We start from the raw sequence: 23,104 nt of genomic DNA, 5'->3' as shown, positions 1-23,104 counted from the left end.
TTTACTTTAATAAAATCCTATTTACCTTTCTTGAAATTAAATACTAATGGAGATTAGAGCTATAGATAAAATTACTGACTGAGCTAAAATATTGCTGTTTTTGGCAGTACTAATTATTTCAGTATAAGATTTCCTCTTTTTGCTTTTAAAAAGTCAGCAACACCTAACATTTGAGGAAAATGCATATGCTAAAAACAAAACTAAAACAATAAATCCTGTAAGTCCTCATAAAATACATTTTATATTCATATATCATAGCTCCTAAGTGCCTTTGAATCATCTTTAGGCTTTAAACTTTGAAAATACTTTTCACCATATAAAATAGTTTTTATCTTTATATTAGAACAATGATAATATTTAAATTTATTTTTTTTAACTACTTTAGACGATTTCAAGGTTTGAAGGTTGTTTTGGGTGGGTTTTTTTTTTTTTTTTTGTATGTTTGTTTTTTTGTTAATCCTTACTCAAAGATATTTTTCCATTGATTTTTAAGGAGAATGGAGGAGAGAGGGAAAGACAGAGAGAAATATCAATGTGCGAGAAACGCATCGATAGGTTGCCTCCTCCTGCATGCACCCAGAACAGGGACAGAGAGGACTACCTGCAACCAAGCTACGTGCTCTTAGCCAGAATCGAACCCAGGACCCTTTGGTCCACAGACTGACACTCTATCCACTGAGCCAAACTGGCAAGATTTGAAGTTTTTACTCTTGTCCTACACTGAATGAAACTTTAGGATGTGACTGAATTATAAATAATGTAAGAGCTAATTCTCTGGACATCTTTTCTATTTTAGTTTAACTACTTTGTTTCTCCCATCTAAAAATTTGAGAGCTAGCTGTTATGTTCTCACCACTTCTTTCTAGCTTGAAACATGAAAGAAGTGGAAGAATAGAGATTTGCTAAGGCTCTGGTCCTTCCTTAGGGACCTGGTTCTGAGCTCTCTTATGAGATCCTACTTAACCCAGCCAAGGATGTATCTCATATAGACTTTGGCCAGCAAGGTGCTCTCTTACATGGCAAACCCTGGCGATCCTCTCTACCTTTACTGCTGGTCCTATAAGGGATTTTTCTTTTAGTGATTTTGTTCTTTGATTTCTCACTTGGCTTCCTCTCTCCAAATTATTAGTTATTAGTAAGAATTCTCAAGATTTTTTAAATTGACCTTCTTTCCTCAATATTGCATCTGAGATGTAGGGACAAGGCTAGGAGACAGTCCCTTGCTAGCATAAATGGGCCTTTGTGCAAATTTGAAAATAGTGCCCTTTAAGGGGGGATGTTAGAGCTTGCCAGGTGGGATACAGGTTGACTTTCATCCCCAATTCACCTCAGCTAAGTACCCTTGAGCAGGAAAAACCTACCCAATCATGCTCAAAGTCTCTAGTAAATGGATCTCATCCCAGCAGCTCTTTTGTTTCTTGCTTTGACTATCATTTTATAAAGTTTATGACATAATTTTGTACCTTTTGTTATTAAGTTGTATGTATTGAATTTTGAGCTACTTTTTTTTTTCCATTTTGTTACATAATTGTGATTTAATTTCACCTTGCCATCTTTATTTAGAAATCCTCATACATGTATTTTAAAATTGTCTTGTATGGCCGAAACCAGTTTGGCTCGGCGGATAGAGCGTTGGCCTGCGGACTGAAAGGTCCCTGGTTCGATTCCAGTCAAGGGAATGTACCTTGGTTGCAAGCACATCCCCAGTAGGGGTATGCAAGAGGCAGCTGATCGATGATTCTCTCTTATCGATGTTTCTAACTATCTCTCTTCTCTCTTCCTCTCTGTAAAAAATCAATAAAATATATATTTTTATAATTGTCTAGTATGAAGCATTATTAAAAATATTTTTTATTGATTTCATAGAGTAAAGGAGAGGGATAGAGATGAGAGAGAATCAGTGATCGGCTGCCTCCTGCACACGCACAACAACAACATGTGCCCTGACCAGGAATCCAACTGTGACCTCCTGGTTCGTAAGTCGATGCATAACCATTGAGCAACACCAGTTGGGCTGAAGCATTTTTTAAATAAAAGTGTTTTTATTGGTTTTAGAAAGAGAATGAGAGAGAAACATCAATTTGTGTGCTGGTCATTGTGACTCAGTTTGTTGAGCATCATCCTGTGCACTAAAAGGTTGCCAGTTCAATTTCTGTTCAGGGCACATGTCCAGGTTACAGGTTTGATACCCTTTAAGGATGTTTTTGGAAGGCAACCAATGAAAGTATCGCTCTCACATTGATGTTTCTCTCCCTCTCCCTTTCTCTCTAAAACAATCAACAAAAACTTAAGAAAAGGAAACATTGATTTGTTGTTCTACTTATTTTTTAAAATATATTTTATTGACTTTTTACAGAGAGGAAGGGAGAGGGATAGAGAATTAAAAACATCAATCAGCTGCCTCTTGCACACCCCCTACTGGGGATGTGCCCGTAACCAAGGTACATGCCCTTGACTGGAATCGAGCCTGAGACCCTTCAGTCCGCAGCCCTACGCTCTATCCACTGAGCCAAACCAGTCAGGGTTTGTTTTACTTATTTATGCAATCATTGGTTGGTTTTTATATGTGCCCTGACCTGGGATAGAACCCGTAACCTTAGCATATCAGGCAACACTCTAACCAACTGAGCTACCCGATCAGGGCCATGAAGTATTTTTTTTTTTTTTAAATCTTTGGCCCAGCCAGCATGACTCTAGTTCAGTGTTTTTCAACCTTTTTTGGGCAAAGGCACACTTGTTTCATGAAAAAAATCACGAGGCACACCACCATTAGGAAATGTTAAAAAATTTAACTCTGTGCCTATATTGACTATATATAAAGTAATTCTCTTGAATAGGAATCAAATAAACACAAAGAAAGTATTTTATAATTACTTTATTATGAAATATTAAGTAAACAAAATAGTGAAAAATTATAAAATTCTTGTCTTGTCTGCACCTACGGCACACCAGGCAACATCTCGCGGCACACTAGTGTGCCGCGGAACAGTGGTTGAAAAACGCTGCTCTAGTTGAGTGTCAACCTATGAGATCACAGTTTGATTCCCTATTACAGGCTTGATCCCCAGTGTGGGGCATGCAGGAGGCAGCCGATCAATGTTTCTCTCTCATCATTGATGTTTCTCTTTCTCCCTTAAACTTCCTCTTTAAAATCAATAAAAATATATTTAAAAAAATATATTTAAGGAAAGTATATTTTTTAGTAACAATGAGAAAAATAATATTTGGTATTATAGGAAATGGTGTGGTTAAATCACACCATTGTTTGATGATAAGTTTTTATTTTTAGTTGTCAAATATTTTTATGTAAGCATATCATTTCAATATTATTTAAAAGTTGATTAAACATTATCTTTTTAAACATTGCTTTAGGAGTGTCTGATTTTAATCTTCGTGTTGCGTTGCAAACACTTTTGAAAGAGTACTGTGAAGTGTGCAAGTCTCCCAAAGAGAACAAGTTTTGTAGTTTTCTGCAGACATCTAAGGTTCGACCTCGGAAGAAAGCAAGGAAATATCTGTATGCAGTAGGTGAGAATCTTTATTTATTTATTCTTTTTTTTTTTCTTTCTCTTTTTACATTGTATTTATTGGAGTGACATTGGTTAATAAAATTATATAGGTTTTAGATGTACAATTTTATAATGGTGATAGAGGTTATCTTTATTTTCAGGATCAAAATCTTTTAATATTTTATTGTTATTATAAATGTCAGAATATTCATGTATTTAATATTTAATTTTACATGCAGACTACAGATTTATAAATTGTCGTTATATATTACAGTGAACGCATCTAAAAATTAAATAGCTTCTCATTTGACATCACTCTGTGATCTGAATTTTTGGTTCTTAGATTACTCAATTATTGTCAATAACTGACTACAGAAATATTCTTTAAAAGTTGAAAATTTGCTTCAGGAGTATCTGATTTTAATCTTCATGTTGCAATGCAGGAAGGAAAATGAACCTCAAAAATATTAACTATTCACAGTGTCATAGATGATCATTAGGGATGATAAGAACTAGCCGTCTCCAAAGTGTGGGTGTGCAGGATAATCCATAGGCATATCAGATGAACATATTAAAACCTCTCTTTATTTTTATTTTAAAAGCATTAAACCATATCAGTATTTTATATATATATATATTTATATATACACACACACACGCACATATATATACATATATATTAGTATTGACAGATCGCCTAGATTTATATGGATAATATAATTTATATATAAATATATGTATGTAATTATATTATAATTTTATATATGCAATAATGTATAAATGTATAATTTTAGTGCATACTAAACTTTTTTAATGAGATGTGCAGTCAAATGTGAATTTCAACTACCCATTTTTTAAAAATATGTGTTTTTATTAATTTTTTTAGATAGAGTGGAAAGGAGAGAGAGAGAGAGAGAGAGAGAGAGAGAGAGAGAGAGAGAGAGAGAGAGAGAAAACAATCTGCTGACACCTGTACACCCCCTAATGGGGTTTGAGCCCACAAGTACAGTGTGTGCCTTGATCAGGAATCAAATCAGCAACGTCTTGCTGCATGGGATGACACTCAACTGAGCTACGCTAGCAGGACTCAATTCAGAATTTTTAATTGAGACCCTAATAGAGGTCATAATGAGACTTTTTAAAAAATATGTTTTTATTTATTTCTTTTCCCTTTTTTTCTTCTTTTTTCCCAAAGAGAGAGAGAGAGAAAGAGAGAGAGAGAAAAAAAAACATCGATCCCCTGCCTCCTGCATGCACCCTGACCGGGGATGGAGCAAAAGGTGAGCATGTGCCTTGACAGAATCAGACTATGACCTTTTGGTGCACAGAATGAAGTTCAACCAACTGAGCCACACTGCCAAGGGCAGAAACTTTTTAACTAGACAGAAAACCAGCTCCTAGATTATGGTGGGTTTTTTTTGTTTTTTGGGGTTTTGTTTTTTGTTGTTGTTAATCCTCACCCAATGGGGATATTTTCCCCCCATTAATTTTTTTAGAGACAGTGGAAGGGAGGGGAAAAGAGAGAGCATCAATGTGAGGGAGACGAATGGATTTATTGCCTTCCACATCCTCACCCTCCAACCAAGGCTGGAGATCAAACCTGCAACCTGGGAGTATGCCCTTGACCAGGAATGGAACCTGAGACCCTTTGGTCTGCATGCCAACACTCTAACCACTGAGCATACCAGCAAGGGCTAGATTTATGTTTTATCTAATATTCTATATAACTAAGACCACATAGTACAACATTGTGGTTAATTCACTTTATTTAAGCCACAATCTTTCAGGATTTGACACATTTAAGAATAATATATATATGGCAAGCTCTAAAGCATTTATTCCTTGTTATAAATAGTTATAATATAAACTAGAGACCCGGTGCATGAATTCGTACATGGGTGGAGTCTGGCTGGCCGGCCAGATTGGGGCCGATTGGGGCTGGGCTAGCTGGAGGGAGGGGCCATGGGAGGTTGGCTGGTCGCTCCAACCCCGATGGAGAGGGAGCTAATAGGGAGTGGAGTTAGCCAGTGGGAGGGGCCACAGGCAGCCACACTGGTCGAACTCCCGGTCAAGGGGACAATTTGCATATTAGCCTTTTATTATATAGAATGTCTAGATGTAGAGGGCTAGATTTTTCTTCTTATTACCATTTCCATATTTAGCAGTATGGGATTTGCTGTGTTCCTCCTTTCCTTCCTTTGTTCAGGTGGATATACTCGGTTGCAGGGTGGTCGTTGGAGTGATAGCAGAGCCCTCAGCTGCGTAGAACGTTTTGACACCTTTAGCCAGTACTGGACTACTGTATCTTCACTTCATCAAGCTCGATGTGGGCTGGGAGTAGCCGTTCTGGGAGGGATGGTCTATGCTATTGGAGGTAATGATGAGAATGTCTTATTTCCCTTATTAATCTCTAGCTATAAATTGGCTTATATGCTTTACATATATTGTGAGGCTATGGGATATACATAGCTACATTGTGCTTAATAAATATTTATTGAATAGCGTGGATAGTGTGTCGGTCTGTGGACTGAAAGGTCCCAGGTTCGATTCTGGTCAAGGGCATGTACGTTGGTTGCGGGCACATCTCCGGTGGGGGGGGGTGCAGAAGGCAGCTGGTCAATGTTTCTCTCTCATCGACATTTCTAGCTCTCTGTCCCTCTCCCTTCCTCTCTGTGGAAAATCAATAAAAAAAATAAAATTATAAATTTTTATATATATATTGATAGTTAAATGTGCTGCAAATCTTTCCTACTCTGCTGCTTCACCTTTCACTTTTATGGTATCTATTTTTATTTTTTAATCTTCTACTGAAGGTATGTTTTTACAGACTTTAGAGGGGAAGGGTGGGGGGGGAGAGAGAGAGAGAGAGAGAGAGAGAAACATCTATGTATGAGAGAAACATCAATTGACTGCCTCCCTTTCTTGCCCCCGCAACCCACAACCCAGGTATGTGCTCTGACCAGAAATCGAACCAGCAACCTTTCAGGACCTGGATTGAGGCTCCAACCAACCTGAGCCACACCAGCCAGAACTTTTTATAGTATCTTTTGATAAACAAATGTTTTTAATTTTAATGTAGCCAACTCTATTATTTTTCTCCTTTATGGTGTTTCTTTTACCTTTTTAAAGAAATCCTTCCCTACTCCAGAGTCATGAGGATACATATGCTTACTGCTTTCTAAAATTTTATAGTTTTCTATTGTATTTACATTTTTGTCTGTAATCTACCTGGAATTGAATTTTTATGGATAGTGTGAGTATGGAACCAGTTTCCTTTATCCTCCTATATAGATATAACCAATTATCCTAGCATACAAAAACTTTTCATTCTTCACTGCTCTGCTGTCATTTGCCTAGTAATCATATATCCATGGATCTGTTTCTAGATTTCTTTTCTGTTCCATTGGTTTATTTATCTCTCTCTATATTAATTATTATAGCTCTATTTAAGTCTAATAAACTTACCTAATAGGATAGTTTCTCCTTAATTTCTGGGAGTGCTTGCCTATTCTAGATCCTTTGTACTTCCCATATAAATTTCAGAATCAGTTTGTTTTTAAAAATAATACTGTATAATTCCACTTATGTGAGGTACTTAGAATAGTCAAAATCATAAAGACAAAGTATAATGGTAATTGCTAGAGGCCAGGAGAGGTAAAAATGGGGTGTTTTTGTTTAATATGTATAGAGTTTCAGTTTGATAAGATGAAAAGGGTTAAGGGATGGATGGTTGTGATGACTACACAACATGTGAATTGTTTAACATCACTGAACTGTAAACTTAAAAATGGTTAAAATAAAAGAATAAATAAATAAGTAATTTTTTTTTAAATGGTTAAAATAGTAATTTTAGCCGAAACTGGTTTGGCTCAGTGGATACATCGTCAGTCTGCAGACTGAAGGGTCCCAGGTTCTATTCTGGTCAAGGGCATGTACCTTGGTTACGGGCACATCCCCAGTGGGGGGTGTGCAGAAGGCAGCTGATCGATGCCAGAAGACAGCTGTTCGATGTCTCTCTCATCGATGTTTCTAGCTCTCTGTCCTTCTCCCTTCCTTTCTGTAAAAAATCAATAAAATATATATTTTTTAAAAGATAGTAATTTTGATGGGACTGGTTTGGCTCAGTAGATAGAGCGTTGGCCTGCAGACTGAAAGGTCCCGGGTTCGATTCCAGTCAAGGGCGCATCCTTGGTTGCGGGCGCATCCCCAGTAGTAGGTGTGCAAGAGGCAGCTGATCGATGATTCTCTCTCATCGATGTTTCTAACTCTATCCCTCTCTCTTCCTCTCTGTGAAAAATCAATAAAATATATTAAAAAAAAAAAAAAGATAGTAATTTTATGTTGTGTTAAATGTAACCAAAAAAAATATTTTTTCAAAAATTGGGATTATATTATATCTATAAACCAGTTTGGGAAATGTGTGTGTGTGTGTGTGTGTGTGTGTGTGTGTGTGTAATTTTGTTGTTGTTAATCCTCAACTTGGGATATTTTTCCATTGGAAAAGAGGGAGAGGCAGAGAGAGAGAGAAACATCAATGTGAAAGAGACACATCACTGGTTTCCCACGCACATAAGTCCTGTCTAGGGTCGGGGATCAAGCCTGCAACCTAGATAGATGCCCTTGACCAGATTCAAACCCAGGACCCTTCAGTCCATGGGCCCGACACTCTATCCACTAAGCCAAACTGGCTAGGGCAATAATCATCTCGTGTGTTTGTTGTTTTTTTTCTTCTTTTCTTCCTATGTGGGATGGTTGATCTTGAGCCTGCAGGGAGCAAGCTGGCTCCAGACTTCTCCAATTCTACTTCTTTGCCTCCAATTCTTATGTGTCCAAAGACAGGAAACCACAGACACACCTTTGTAGGAGGGTATCATCTTTACACTGACGCTTCCAATTCATGAAGATGATACATCTCTTCATTTATTTAGATATCCCTTAATTAAAAATTTTATGAGGTCTTATGCAAACTTTTATTAGATTTACTCCTAGGTATAGTATTTTTTAAATTCTATTTTAAGTAATATCTTTTTCTTATGCTCAAAGATGTATTTTACATAAATATATATATATATATATATATATATATATATATATATATGTATATACACACACACACAAAGATAAATATATGGACCTATAGATAAATTATATATTTAGATTACATATGTATTATACTTATGTGTGTGTGTGTGTGTGTGTGTGTGTATATATATATATATATATATATATATATATATATAATTGGTATCTTCTTTTATATTGTTATTTACTTATATGTGTGATGTAGTACTTCTTGCCACAGCTTAAATCATAGTTAAACTGTAGTTTTGCCCATTTTCCAATAAATTCCATTAATTTCCACTTAATTTTTTTCATATTTTTAGACAAAGTGACTACAGGTATCAAATCCATGTATACAACTCAGTGTTTTGAGGTGTTTTTTTTTAAGTTTATCTTTATTATTGAAAGTATTATAGATGTCCCCCTTTATTCCCCATTGACCTGTCCCCACTTCCCCCCAGGCCTTCACCACACTATTTTCTGTTTGTTGCTAGATAAGAATTACATTACTGGTAGAACTAAAATTTTACAATTGTCAAAATGCAAGTTGTGTGGATTGTTTGGGTGCTAGAATTAGAAATAGATAATAGGAAAATTGTGCCATTACTGCATTAAATGGACTTTACTAAATGATAGTGCTATGATTTCAAACTAACACTTGCAGGGCAAGTGAATTTTAAGAAATAGTATAAAATCAGACATAATAGTTGAATTTCTGACAACATGAATGCTACTGAATATTGTATTTTAGACTATGAGCATTACTAAATCTCCTCATCTGTGTCTCTTTTATTTAACTTAGGTGAAAAAGATTCAATGATTTTTGATTGTACTGAATGCTATGATCCAGTTACTAAACAGTGGACAACTGTAGCTTCAATGAATCATCCCCGCTGTGGCTTGGGAGTATGTGTGTGTTATGGGGCTATCTATGCTTTGGGTAATTATGCTGTTCAATTTAAGGATACCTAATGTTATTTAAATTCTTAGATTCTGATTACTTAGAAATTTTCCTTCCCTCCCATAAGAAACATTTTCCTTTCAGCTTTATAAATTATTCTTCTCAAAATACTATTAGTTGGGGGATATTGTCAAATGTGGAGTTCTTAGAAAGAGATGGAGATAAAATATGAATGAGATATCCAATGAAGCTCTTTAGCTGAAAGTTAAACTGCATGATTAGTATAAGCAGTCTAAATATGCAGAAGTTGTTTCAAAAGACAGTTTTGCAAAATACCGAATTTCCTATGCAATATGTTGACGTTTGTGTGTTGTTGTTTTTAAAGTAAATTTTTATTTATTTATTTTTTAAAAATATGTTTTATTGATTTCTGAGAGGAAGGAAGAGGGAGATAGAAACAGCAATGATAGAATCATTGATTGGCTGCTTCCTGCATGCCCCACATGGGAACAAGCTCGCAATCCAGGCATACACCCTGGCTAGAATTGAACCGTGACCTGGTTCATGAGTCGGTGCTCAACCACTGAGCCATGCCAGCTAAGCTATATTTTTTATTTTAGAGAGAGGAAGAGAGTGGGATAGAGAGATAGAAACATCAATGAGAGAAGCATCATCAATCTGCTGCCTCCTGCACACCTCCTACTGGGAATTGAGCCCACAACCTGGAATTGAACCGTGAACCAGAAGGCCTATGCTCAACCACTGAACCACATTGGGCAGACTTTTGTTTTATTTTATTTATTTATTTTTATTTTTAAGATATATTTTATTGATTTTTTACAGAGAGGAAGGGAGAAGGATAGAGAGCTAGAAACATCAATGAGAGAAACATCGATCAGCTGCCCCCTGCACACCCCCTACTGGAGATGTGCCCGAAACCAGTGTACATGCCCTTGACTGGAATCGAACCTGGGACCCTTCAGTCCACAGACCGACACTATTCACTGAGCCAAACCAGTTTCAGCTGTTTTGTTTTATTTTAAATTCCTAGTTGAAAATAGGTAGAGAGTTAAAAGATCTGAGTTCTACTCAAATTCAAACTTCTCTTGTGATCTAGGACAAATATCCCCTCTATTCCATGTGATAATCATCCATAATATGAAGTTGTCAGGTTAGATGTTTTTTAAGGTGTTTTTGATAAATAAGACATAACATTTTTCTGTTTGGTTGTAGGTGGATGGGTTGGATCTGAGATAGGAAACACCATTGAACGATTTGATCCTGATGAAAATAAATGGGAAGTAGTTGGCAACATGGCTATGTCACGCTACTACTTTGGCTGTTGTGAAATGCAAGGTGATTGATTGCTTTGTAAAATGTTTTTCCTAAAAACGTCTATAATAATAAAAGTGTAATATGCAAATTGGCTGAACAACTGAACAGCAGGACAACCATCTGGATGACCACGGTATGACATCCATTGGTGCCAGGCCAGCGGAGGAGGGTGCAGTATGATTGGTCAGGGGCCTGGCCATGGCCCCATGATCACCCTGCAGAGAGAGATCCAGGCCACCGGCCAGCAGGGCGATCAGTCAATCGGGGGCTCCCTGATCACCCCAAAGAGGGAGGCCCAGGTCAACAACTGGCAGGCTGCAGTGAGTGGGCGGGGCCTACTTCTTTGGGGTGGTGATGGATCATGGGGCTCCCAGATTGTGAGAGGGCACAGGCTGGGCTGAGGGAATCCTCCCCCAAGTGCACAAATTTTGTGCACTGGGCCTCCAGTATATTTATAAAAACAGACAGGCATTTATTTACAGAAAAATATATTTATGTCTATTAGTATTAAATGTTTAACACTAACAATATGGAAGTTCTGCTTTTAATCTCATATCTTTTTAACTTTTTTCTTTATTTCTGTATTATCAAATAATATATTTTTGTCCAAAATAAACAAAGTTAGAATTTAAAATTACAGATAGGCAAAAACACCTGACTAGTAAAATAAGCATTTAAAATATCATTCTTGCCCTAGCCAGTTTGTTCAGTAGATAGACCATTGGCCTGTGGACTGAAGGGTCCTGGGTTCAATTCCAGTCGAGGGCACATGCCTAGGTTGTGGGCTCAGTCCCCGGATATAGGGCGTGCAGGAGACAGCTGATCAATGATTCTCTCTCATCATTGATGTTTCTCTCTCCCTCTCCCTCTCCCTTTCTCTCTCAAATCAATAAAAATATTTTTTAAGAATAAATAAAAATAAAATGTCATTGTTGTCCTGGCTGGTTTGGCTCAGTAATTAGAGTGTTGGCCTATGGACTGAAGGATCTCAGGTTCAATTCCTGTTTGTGTTATGGTTCTAGACCATTAGCATTACTAAATCTCAAGGGCACGTACTTTGGTTGCAGATTCCCCAGCCCCGATAGGGGTGCTTATGGGAGGTAACCAATAATGCATGTCTCTCACATCAGTTTCTCTCTCTCGTCCCTTCCACTCTCTAGAAGACAATGGAAAATATATCTTTGGGTGAGGATTAAAAAATAAATGAGCTAAATTAAATGTCATGTTTTATTGTAATTTTGTCTCCCATTTAGGCCTTAGCAAGTATTTCTAAGGAAAGAATATAAAAAAACCAATCTTCACATTCTCTTCTTTTTTTCTTTTTTTAAAATATATTTTATTAATTTTTTACAGAGAGAAAGAGAGAGGGACAGAGAGTTAGAAACATCGATGAGAGAGAATCATCGATCAGCTGCCTCTTGCACATCTCCCACCGGGGATGTGCCCGCAACCAAGGTACATGCCCTTGACCGGAATCGAACCCGGGACCTTTCAGTCTGCAGGCTGACACTCTATCCACTGAGTCAAACCGGTTTTGGCCACATTCTCTTATAGGCTTCTACAGTGTGTTTTTTTATAGGGTACATTGTGATTCAGTTCACGTAGAATATAATGCTACAATAGATTTGAAAAATGTTGCACTGAATATTATAATTGTATATAGACATTATTTTAATTGTCTATTATACCCTGAGAGATAGTTAGTTCTGTCAAATAAAACCTGATTATCTGTCCAGAGTTAGAGAGCAAATTTGTATGTACCTGCAGAGTAGGAAGTAGTCTGCCCATTGTCACATGACAACTCAGCCTACTTTGTTCCCAGCTCAAGTTCTTCCTGCTTTGTGAGCACTTTCTCAGATTTCCACTAGCATTTAAATGTACAAATTACACGGTACAAACTATATTATAATGTTATCTAGTTGTTTTGTACTTATTATTTTTATCTTCCCAACTAAAAATCATAGAGCCGGCAAGGCAACTTGGAGATTATATATTTCCACCCCTTTATTTATAAATGAGGAAGCTGAAGATTAGGAAGGTTGTGAGTTCTCTTTTTTCATAGCTGGTTACTAGATACCTGGAGCTAGTTTATTAACATTTAGTTCACATTTCTTAAAATGCCATTAAAGTGAGGAGTTATAACCTATAGCTCCTCACTTTAGAATGTGGGAAACACACTGGGTACTCAGAAATGATTGTAAATTGACAGAACCATTAGTTTCAATCAAATTTAAATTTAAAAAGGAACTCTCTATGAATTATATTATACTCTAGTGTTTGATCTGATATTTTAATCTAGCCATATAAATATTATAATTTAAATTCAATTATCTATTTTATGTCCATATGAACAACAGTTAGGCTTTCACAGTTTAAGTGCATAATATATTTTTTAATATATTTTTATTGATTTCAGAGATGAAGAGAGTGAGAGAAACATCAATGATGAGAGAGAATCATTGATCAGCCTCCTGCACACCCCCTACTTGGGGATCCAGCTAGCAACCCATGCATGTGCCCTGACTGGGAATCAAATCATGACCTCCTGGTTCTTGAAGTCAGTGTTCAACCACTGAGCCACGCCTGCAAGGTTTAAATGTATAATATGTTTTAGGGGGGGGCAGGGGAGTCCCTTTCCCTTTCTTTTGTTACCTATATATGGTAGCATAAGGAACTTGAGATCATCAAGCAAACAATACGATGGGAAATTCTTGTCTGACATTTCTTTTCTTATAGCATCATTAGGTTCATTGAAAATTTAATTACACTGTAAATTCATACCCCTAACTCTAACATGCTTAAATGTGAGCTGTAATAAATTAGACAGATGTCAATTCTCTGTTTAAAAAAAATTGTTATAGCCCTATATTAAATATAACAAACTGAAATCATAACTTTTGCTAATTATTGTGTCCTATTTTCTATAGCATCTGAGCAAAAATATTCCATTTCCAGGTTTAATTTATGTAATTGGGGGCATCAGCACTGAAGGAATAGAACTTCGTTCTTTTGAAGTTTATGATCCACTTTCCAAGCGTTGGTCTCCACTTCCTCCAATGGCAACCAGGAGAGCATATCTTGGGGTGGCTGCACTCAATGACTGCATATATTCCATTGGAGGGTGGAATGAGACTCAGGATGCTCTTCATACTGTAGAAAAATATTCCTTTGAAGAGGTAGGTTGGATGATTTTAAATATTTAGTATCCTGTTATTTTTTTAAATGTCTTTAAGATCTGTAGTACTCTAGCGAGTTTGGCTCAATGGATAGAGCGTCAGCCTGCACTGCAGGGCCCCAGGTTCAATTATGATCAAGGGCACGTACCTCAGTTGCAGGCTTAATCCCTGGCCCTGGTTGGGGCCAGTGTGGGAGGCAACCAATCGATGTGTCTCTCTCACATCAATGTTTCTCTCTCTCTCTCTCTCTCTGTCTTCTCCCTCCCACCCCTCTTCACCCTCTCTCAGAATCAGTGGGAAAATATCCTTGGGTGTGGATTAACAACAAAAAAGATCTGTAGTTATGTACGTTCTTTCATTTATGATGTTGATCATGGAGTTCTCTTTTCAAAAGAAGTAACTTTTGGTGTCATTGATTTTTTTTTCTACTTATGTCCACTTTTTTTTTTTTTTTTTTTTTTTTTATTGTCCACTTCCTATTTCATTTATTTCTGTTCCTGTTTTTTTACCCCAATATTTATTTTTGGGTTTAATTTGCTCTTCTTTTTCTAGAATCTTAAAGTGGAGGCTTATCTGATTGACTTTCAGACCTTTCTTTTCCTATAATGTAATAAACCTTTAAAGCTATAAATTGTTTTCAAGTGCTTCTTTAACTACACCCCACACATTTTGATGTTTTGTTTTAATTGGCATTTATCTCAAAATATCTTCTAATTTTCCTGGTAATTCCTTCTTTGACCATTGAGTTATTAGAGAGGTGTTATTTAATTTCCAAATACTTGGGGATTTTCCAGATATCTTTGTGTTAGTAATTTCTAATTTAATTTCATTGTGATCAAAGATCATACTTGTGGTGATAAATATTTCTTTTCTTTTTTTTTTGTGGTGATAAATATTTCATATGCACCTGAAAAGAATTTGTTTTCTGCTGTTGTTGAGTGTAGAGTTCTATAAATGTCAGTTAAATCAACTTATTTAGTGTTGTTTAAGTATGTCCAACTTGTGTCATTTTTTTTGCAAATTACTAAGAAAGAAGTGTTGAAATCTCCACCTATCATGGATTTGTCTATTTTTGCTTTACATTTCTGAACCTCTGTTATTAAGTCTATACACATTGAGATTATTATGTCTGCTTGATTAATTCATCCTTTTATAGTATGAAAGATTTTTCTTTACCTCTGTAATAACCTTTGTTCTGAAGTCTACTCTGCCTGATATTAATGTAACCATTAATGCAACCATTAATGTAACCAAGTTGTGTTTTGATTAGTATTTGCATGGTATCTTTTTTCCCTTCTACTTTATTTATTTACTTATTTATTTATATTGATTATGGTATCACATCAGAATTTTGGTTATTTCCCTGTTTTCATATATAAGTAACATGCATGTCCTGTCTTTTTTTTTTTTTAATATATTTTATTGATTTTTTACAGAGAGGAAAAGAGAGTGATAGAGAGTTAGAAACATTGATGAGAGAATCATCGATCAGCTGCCTCTTGCACACCCCCTACTGGGGATGTGCCCGTAACCAAGGTACATGCCCTTGATTAGAATGGAACCTGGGACCTTTCAGTCTGCAGGCCAATGCTCTATCCACTGAGCTAAACCGGTTTTAGCTTCCCTTCTACTTTAAATCTGTCTTCACAAACTGCATCTCTTGTAGGATAACATATATTTGTGGTCTCTGTTTTTTATACAACTTGGCAATATCTGACTTTCAAATGGAATATTTATAATTTTTACTATTTATATGTAACGTTATTACAGATATGGGTGGTTTTTAGACTTTTTATTTTGTTGTTTTTTATTTGTATAATCTTTCTTTTTCATTTCCTCCCTTTTTCTATCTTTATGTTGATTGTTTTATTTATTTTGCAATTAACCATATCTCTTCACCTTTTTTTCTAGGAGCTTTAGGGCTTACATTATATATTATATAAATTTACATTATAAACATGTATATTTTAATGTATCAAATTTAACTTCAAAAAATATTATACTACTTTATTTTCAATGTAAGAAACTTACAAAAACATATTTTCATTCCCAACTCTAATAGTTTGTGCTATTTTATTTCTGTATTTATTGTTATAGTTATTTAATAAATTATATTTGAAATACATTTTAATGAGAAAGTCTTTGATAATTATGCATATGTTTACCATTTCTAGTTTTATTTATTCTTTTGTTCAGAGCTAATTTTGTATCTCATATCATTTTCTCTTAGCCTAAAGAACTTTTAAAAGTATTTCAGTGTTGCTCTGCTAGCAATGATTCTATTAGCTTAGCTTAACTTCCATTTTCTGAAGTTCTTTTTTTCCACCTTCACTTCTAAAGATATTTTGCTGAGTATAGAATTATAGGTTGTTGAGTATTTTTTCCTATTACCTTAAAGGTATTTATCTTCTTGCTTTGTTTCTGATGGGAAGTCAGTAGTTTTCCCTATATGTAATGTGTCTCTTTTTCTTTGGCAGCTTTTAAGGTTTTCTCTTTATCATAGGATTCCAGTAACTTGATTATGTGTTTCTCATTGGAGTTTTGTGTTTAACCTGCTTGGAATTCATTGAAATTCTTGAATCTTTGGGAATATAGCTTCCATCAATGTTGTCAGCCATATTTCTTCAAATATTTTCTTGCTCTTTTACTGGGACTTCAATAATAGACATGTAAGATCACTTGATATTGTCCCATAGATCACTGAGGATCTTAAATTTTTCCCCATCTTTTTTTCTCTTTGTTCTCAATTTGTTTTTTATTTTCCAGCTTTATTGAGATATAACTGACATATAAAAGTTGCATATATTTAAGGTGTACAGTGTGACATTTTGATATACATCCTACATAATAAAAGCCTAATATCCTAAGTATCTGACCAATCTATCAACCGCTTGACCAGTCCTATGATATGCACTGACCACAGAGGGCAGATGCTCTGACCTGTAGGTTATCTTGCTGCTGGGGTCCTGCCGATTGGGACTGGGTGAAACAGTCCTGATTGCAGGCCAGGCCGAGGGAACCCACCCATGCACGAATTCATGCACTGGGCCTCTAGTTTACATTATAAAATGATTATCACAATCAGGCTAATTAATATATCCACCACCTCACATAGTTTCCCTGTTCCTTTTTTTGAGTGTGATGAGAGCACATAAGATTTGCTTTCTTAGCAAATTTCAAGTATAGAATATAGTATTATTAACTGTAGCCACCATGCTGAACATTATATCTCTAGAACTTATTCACCCTGCATAATTGAAACTATCAGTTCGGATAGTTTCTATTGCTGTGTCTTTAAGTTCATTAAACTTCTGCATATCTAAGCTTCTAATTTGTACTGCCTAAACCACTATAGGGAATTTTTCATTTCAGATACTGTATTTTTTAACTCTAAAAGGTCTTTTGTTTGTTTGTTTGTTTTGTTTTCTACTTCTCTCATCACTATTTTATGCTTTCCTTTAGAACCTTGGAAATATTTATATCTGGGCTTTTCAATTTTATTTTTCAATTATAGTTGGCACAATATTATATTACTTTCTGGTAGGTACAACATAGTGATTAGTCATTTATATACCTTACGAAGTGATTACCACAGTAAGTCTAGTACCCATTTGATACCATACATACATTTACGTTCAAATCAGCAAACACATTGACTTGCTATAATGTGGTACAGCTATACTGGATACTGGGATATGAGGCTCATTAAGTCCCTGTCCTCAGGGACTAAACCTGGCCTGGTAGCTCAGTTGGTTAGAATGTAGTCCTGATGCCGGAACCGGTTTGGCTCAGTGGATAGAGCATCGGCCTGCGGACTGGAAGGTCCCAGGTTCGATTCCGGATAAGGGCATGTACATTGGTTGCAGGCACATCCCCGGTGGGGGCTGTGCAGGAGGCAGCTGGTCGACATTTCTCTCTCGATGTTTCTAGCTCTCTATCCCTCTCCCTTCCTCTCTGTAAAAAATCAATAAAATATATTAAAAAGAAAAAAAAAGAATGTAGTCCTGATAAACCAAGGTTGAGGAATCAATCTCCTATCAGGGCACATACAAGAATCAACCAATGAGTGCATAAATAAGTGGAATAACAAATTGATATCCCCCACCCGCTCTATGCCTCCCTTCCTCTCTTTCTCTCTCAAATCAATCAATACTTTTTTTTTTTAATTTCACTTTCTAGCATTGAGGAATAATCATTATTCACTTTTCATGATTTTATAAACTTTGTTCATCATTTACTTTATTTCCAGGATCCTTTTTTACCTGGCTACTTGCTCATTTCTTTTTTGATTATTTCCCAGGACCTTTATTAACTTTTCTATTTTCTGGGTATAGAATTTTCTCTGAAGTAGGGATTTATAACTCATTTTGCCTATAGCAGATTACTGAAATTTCTTCAGGGAATAACATATACCAGGCTTTAGCAAACTTTTTGTTCAAGGGCCACAATCTTCTTTTGGCAATTTTATATTTATTTATTTACTTAACTTATTTTATTATTATTTTTTTAATCCTCACCTGAGGATATTTTTCCATTGATTTTTAGAGAAGAGTGGAAGAGAGGGAAAGACAGAAATATCGATGTCAGAGAAACACAATTGGTTGTGTCCTGGGGTCTTATGACCAAATACATGTGTGATTTGCAAAAAGTCAGAATCTATATTTTAAAAATGTTTCTTGTGCTCTCTGACAGTTTATAGTTCATAGCACAGCAACACATGTCAAATCACACATGTATTTGGTCACAAGCCCTGACCAGGGACCGGGCCAGAAAGGAATCTGTAACTGAGGTATATGCCCTTGACCAGAATCAAACCTGGGACCCTTTGGTCCGCAGACTGACACTATCCACTGAGCCAAACTGGCTAGGGGTATTTTTGTTTGTTTTTTATATGTTTGTATTGGTTTTTAGATAGAGAAGAAAGAAGAAGGAGAAAGAGATAGAAACATTGATGAGAGAGACACATCGATTAGCTATCTCCTGCATGCCTCTGGTTGGAAATTGAGCCCACAACCTGAAATTAAACCTGGGACCTCTTGGTCCATGGGATGATGCTCAATCCACTGAACCATACCAGCCTGGCTTATTTTTGTTTGTTTTTTAATAACTTTTTAATGTGGAAAAAATTTTTAGTTTGTAGTCTTACACAAATAGTTTTCCAACCCCCAATCTATACTACCTTTTTTTTTAAAAAAATATATATTTTTATTGATTTTTTGCAGAGAGAAAGGTAGAGGGATAGAGAGTTAAAAACATCGATGAGAGAGAGACATCAATCAGCTGCCTCCTGCAAATCTCCCACCAGGGATGTGCCCGCAACCAAGGTACATGCCCTAGACTGAAATTGAACCTGGGACCTTTCAGTCCACAGGTCAACGCTCTATCCACTGAGCCAAACTGGTTTTGGCGACTACTTTTCTGAAGTATGTTCTGCAGTACTAACTCCACTAGATGGTCCTTGCAAAAAGGATTACATGGTCAAATAATTTGGCAAGTGTTTTTTGCTATGTCACTTTCATGGAGATTTATCACGCACGTGCACACATTACCTACTTGTATTCCATAGAACTAGTTTTTAAAAATGCCTGCCTATATAGAATCTCTAGATTTACTTTGTGATAATAATTTATAATTAATCACAGACTTTTCAATTATTTTCATCTAAATTTACTACTTTGTCTACATCTACTTGAAAGTTTATTTTAAAATGTTCTATATACTGATGTGACTGGATTGTAAGTTTGAAACTTAAACATAAAAAGAATCATAGTATCTGATTTCTTTGCAGTTTTTTCTATTATTATTTTATGACACTGCTAACTTATTTTTTTCTCTTAACCAGGAAAAGTGGGTTGAAGTTGCCTCAATGAAAGTGCCTAGAGCAGGCATGTGTGTTGTGGCAGTCAATGGGCTTCTGTATGTTTCTGGAGGTCGATCTTCCAGCCATGATTTCTTGGCACCAGGTACCTTGGACTCAGTTGAAGTTTATAACCCTCATTCAGATACATGGACTGAAATCGGTAATATGATCACCAGTCGTTGTGAAGGAGGTGTTGCTGTGCTATGAACTATAAACTGTCAGAGAGCACAAGAAACATTTTTAAAATATAGGTTCTGACTTTTTGCAAATCACCCATGTAGTTGGTCATAGGACCCTTTGATTCTGTTAAATTTTCCATGTATTTGATAGATAAATAACTAAAAATTATTTTTCTAAGAATTTGAGTGAAAAGGGTATGGAATATGTCCTAAATTAATAAAGAGCTCACAAAAATTTGCCACGCTTACTTATAGAAATGCTATTTATGGTCAAGAATTGTTCTGTTAAGAGTCCTATTTATAAAAATTATTTACTAGAAACTTCTTGGCAAATAGCCCCTTTAGCAGCTTCTCCAGTGTAATTCAAGCTGTAATATGACCCTGAGTAATATAAGAGTATCAGTGAAGCTCTCACTGGTTTGGCTCAGTGGATAGAGCATCAGCCTGCGGACTGAAGGGTCCAGGATCGGTTCTGGTCTGGGGGCACATGCCAGGGTTGCAAGCTTGATCCCCAGTGGGGGGCATGCAGGAGGCAGCCAATCAGTGATTCTCTCTCATCATTGATGTTTCTATTTCTCTCTTACTCTCCCTTCCTCTCTGAAATCAATAAAGGTATATTTTTTAAAAAAAGAGTATCAGTGGAACAGTTTCAAAGTGTCAAAAATTCATAATGTAATCCAGAGCACAATTTTTCTTTTTTCTTTTTTTTAAATCCTCGTCTGCGGATATTTTTTCATTAATTTTTAGGATCAGAGAGGGAAAGATGGAGAGAAATATCAATGTGAGAGATATTGATTAGTTGTCTCTGCATGAGCCCTGACTGGGGCCTAGGCCAGGAAGGAGCTTGCAACCAAGGTAGGTGCCCTTGACCAGAATCAAACCACAGGACCCTTTGGTCCACAGGCCAATGCTCTGTCCACTGAGCCAAACTGTCTAGGGCCAGAGGACAATTTTGTTTTTACCATAGTTTAATTTGCAGTGAATAGCCAATGAAATAACATCTTACTTTTACTTCATACTGGGAGTTTCACTAGCCCCAAACTTTTTTAAAAAAAATATTTGCATTGATTTCAGAGAGGGCAGGAGAGGGAGAGAGAGTTAAAAATATCAATGAGAGAGAATCATTGATTGCTTGCCTCCTGCATGCCCCACACTGAGGATGAGCCCGCATCCCAAGCATATGCCCTGAGCAGGAATCAAACCGTGACTTCCTGGTTCATAGGTTGACACTCAACCAGTGAGCCACACATACCAGGATTAGCCTTATACTTTTTCTTGGCAGAGATATATGGGAGGGACACACATAGCTACTGTTAGAAGTATCTAGCTACTTATATAGAGATATAAAAGCATTAAAAAAAAAAAAAAAGCTTTTTGCTCACGTTTTTTGTCTTGGTGCTGACAATGCAAATAATTAAGAGGAGGTTCTTAGTGATAGTCCTTTATTGCAATAGAATGATGGAATGGGTGATAGAGCCCAGTAGGTGGTATGCACCTACTAAATTTATCCCCTATTTTCTAAATAGGCACCAAAAATATCTGTTTGGCTTTGGGAAAATGGAATTTTATTAGATCATCTAGCTTTGTAAAACTTACTTGTACTTGAGCAAGCCTAATTATGAGTTTACTACAAAGCTACTGCCTGGCTTGGAGAAGGTAGAATTTTAGATACCTGTGAAAATTCTTATAGACCTGACTCATAAGATGAAAGGCTTCTGATCTGAAACTACTTCTCAAAACTTATTTTTCCCCTGAGAAGCATTTTAAAGAATTGTTCTCTGTCCAGTTCTAAGAGAAAGATTTGTGTACGTGATCATCACTTTTTTTTTTTTTTAATATATTTTATTGATTTTTCACAGAGACGAAGAGAGAGGGATAGAGAGTCAGAAACGTCGATGAAAGAGAATCATCGACCAGCTGCCTCCTGCACACCCCCCAGTGGGGATGTGCCCGCAACCAAGGTACATGCCCTTGACCGGAATCGAACCGGACCCTTCAGTCCGCAGGCCGACGCTCTATCCACTGAGCCAAACCGGTGCCGGCGTGATCATCACTTTTAAGTTATTTCTACTTAAATAGTTGGAGCCATTTATCTGAAAGATCTTGCATACAATTGGGTTTTTACCTAGCTGATTCCAGGATTGATTAGTATATTCCCCCTTTCCTTTACTAAAGTCCTTCAGTATATTGTTATAAGTATCAACAGCTTATTTAGAATGAAAATTTTATGTAAGTATTAAAGACTCAGGTAGCATCAATATCCAAAATACATTGAGTGGCCAGATTATTATGATCTCTGAACTCAGTATGAGTGTGCGTGTATGTGTGTGTGTATATGTGTATATATATATTTATGTACATACATATATATATATCTTACCTAATAAAAGAGTAATATGCAAATTAACCATCACTCCATTATACCCTCAAGCCACGCCCACCAGCCAATCAGAGTGAATATGCAAATAAACCCAACTAAAATGGCCACAGCCACAGGGAGCAGGAGGGAGGCTTGGATTTCCCAGGCAATGAAGGAAGCCAAGCTTTCTACCTCCCCTTGTAGGCCTAGGCCTCCATTCAATGCTACAAAGTTACAATTATAGAAGGTAAACAAATCCAAACAGAAATGGCGGCAGCCATGGAGCTGGAAAGAGTGGAAGGCTAGGGTTGCCCAAGGCAATGGCGGAAGTCAAGCTTTCCACACACTCTGGCCTGCCCAGGCCTCCACTAAAGGCTGCAAAGTTTCAATTATAGAAGATACAGAACCTCCAACTGAAATGACTGCTGCCATGGAGCAAGCAGGAGGCTTGGCTCCACTCCAGGCTACAAAGTTTCAATTGTAGAAGATAAATAACCCCCAGATACCAGGGCCTCCGCTTGGGTCACTAGGGGGCGTGGCCGGCCTACAAACCACCACAGGCCCCTTACCCAGGCCACTTCACGCCCCAAGGGAACCCCCACCCTGATCCTGGACATCCTTCAGGGCAAACCAGCTGGCCCCCACCCATGCACCAGGCCTCTATCCTATCTAATAAAATAGTAATATGCAGATTGACCATCACTCCAACACACAAGATTGCTGC

General features: G+C 36.6%; 1 protein-coding gene across 4 annotated transcripts in view; it reads left to right on the top strand.

Annotated features, from left to right (window-relative positions):
* Positions 1–20,256, top strand: part of IPP (intracisternal A particle-promoted polypeptide) — a 41,426-nt gene extending 21,170 nt beyond the window's left edge. For 3 of the 4 annotated variants that reach the window (XM_084874575.1, XM_084874577.1, XM_084874574.1), the window contains 6 exons: positions 3,373–3,528; positions 5,716–5,883; positions 9,373–9,510; positions 10,705–10,827; positions 13,762–13,982; positions 19,825–20,256. In XM_084874575.1, the coding sequence (XP_084730701.1) occupies positions 3,373–3,528; positions 5,716–5,883; positions 9,373–9,510; positions 10,705–10,827; positions 13,762–13,982; positions 19,825–20,049 (1,031 nt within the window). In that variant the 3' untranslated portion in view covers positions 20,050–20,256. The remainder of the gene's footprint in view (positions 1–3,372; positions 3,529–5,715; positions 5,884–9,372; positions 9,511–10,704; positions 10,828–13,761; positions 13,983–19,824) is intronic. The other variant, XM_084874576.1, reaches the window with a different exon arrangement.
* The last annotated feature ends 2,848 nt before the right edge of the window (positions 20,257–23,104 follow it).

This window comes from Pipistrellus hanaki (genome assembly GCF_964339955.1).
Source record: "Pipistrellus hanaki genome assembly, chromosome: 2".
Classification (NCBI taxonomy): domain Eukaryota; kingdom Metazoa; phylum Chordata; class Mammalia; order Chiroptera; family Vespertilionidae; genus Pipistrellus; species Pipistrellus hanaki.
The sequence above is the reverse complement of the archived record's forward strand: the minus strand, read 5'-3'. Positions and strand labels throughout refer to the sequence as shown.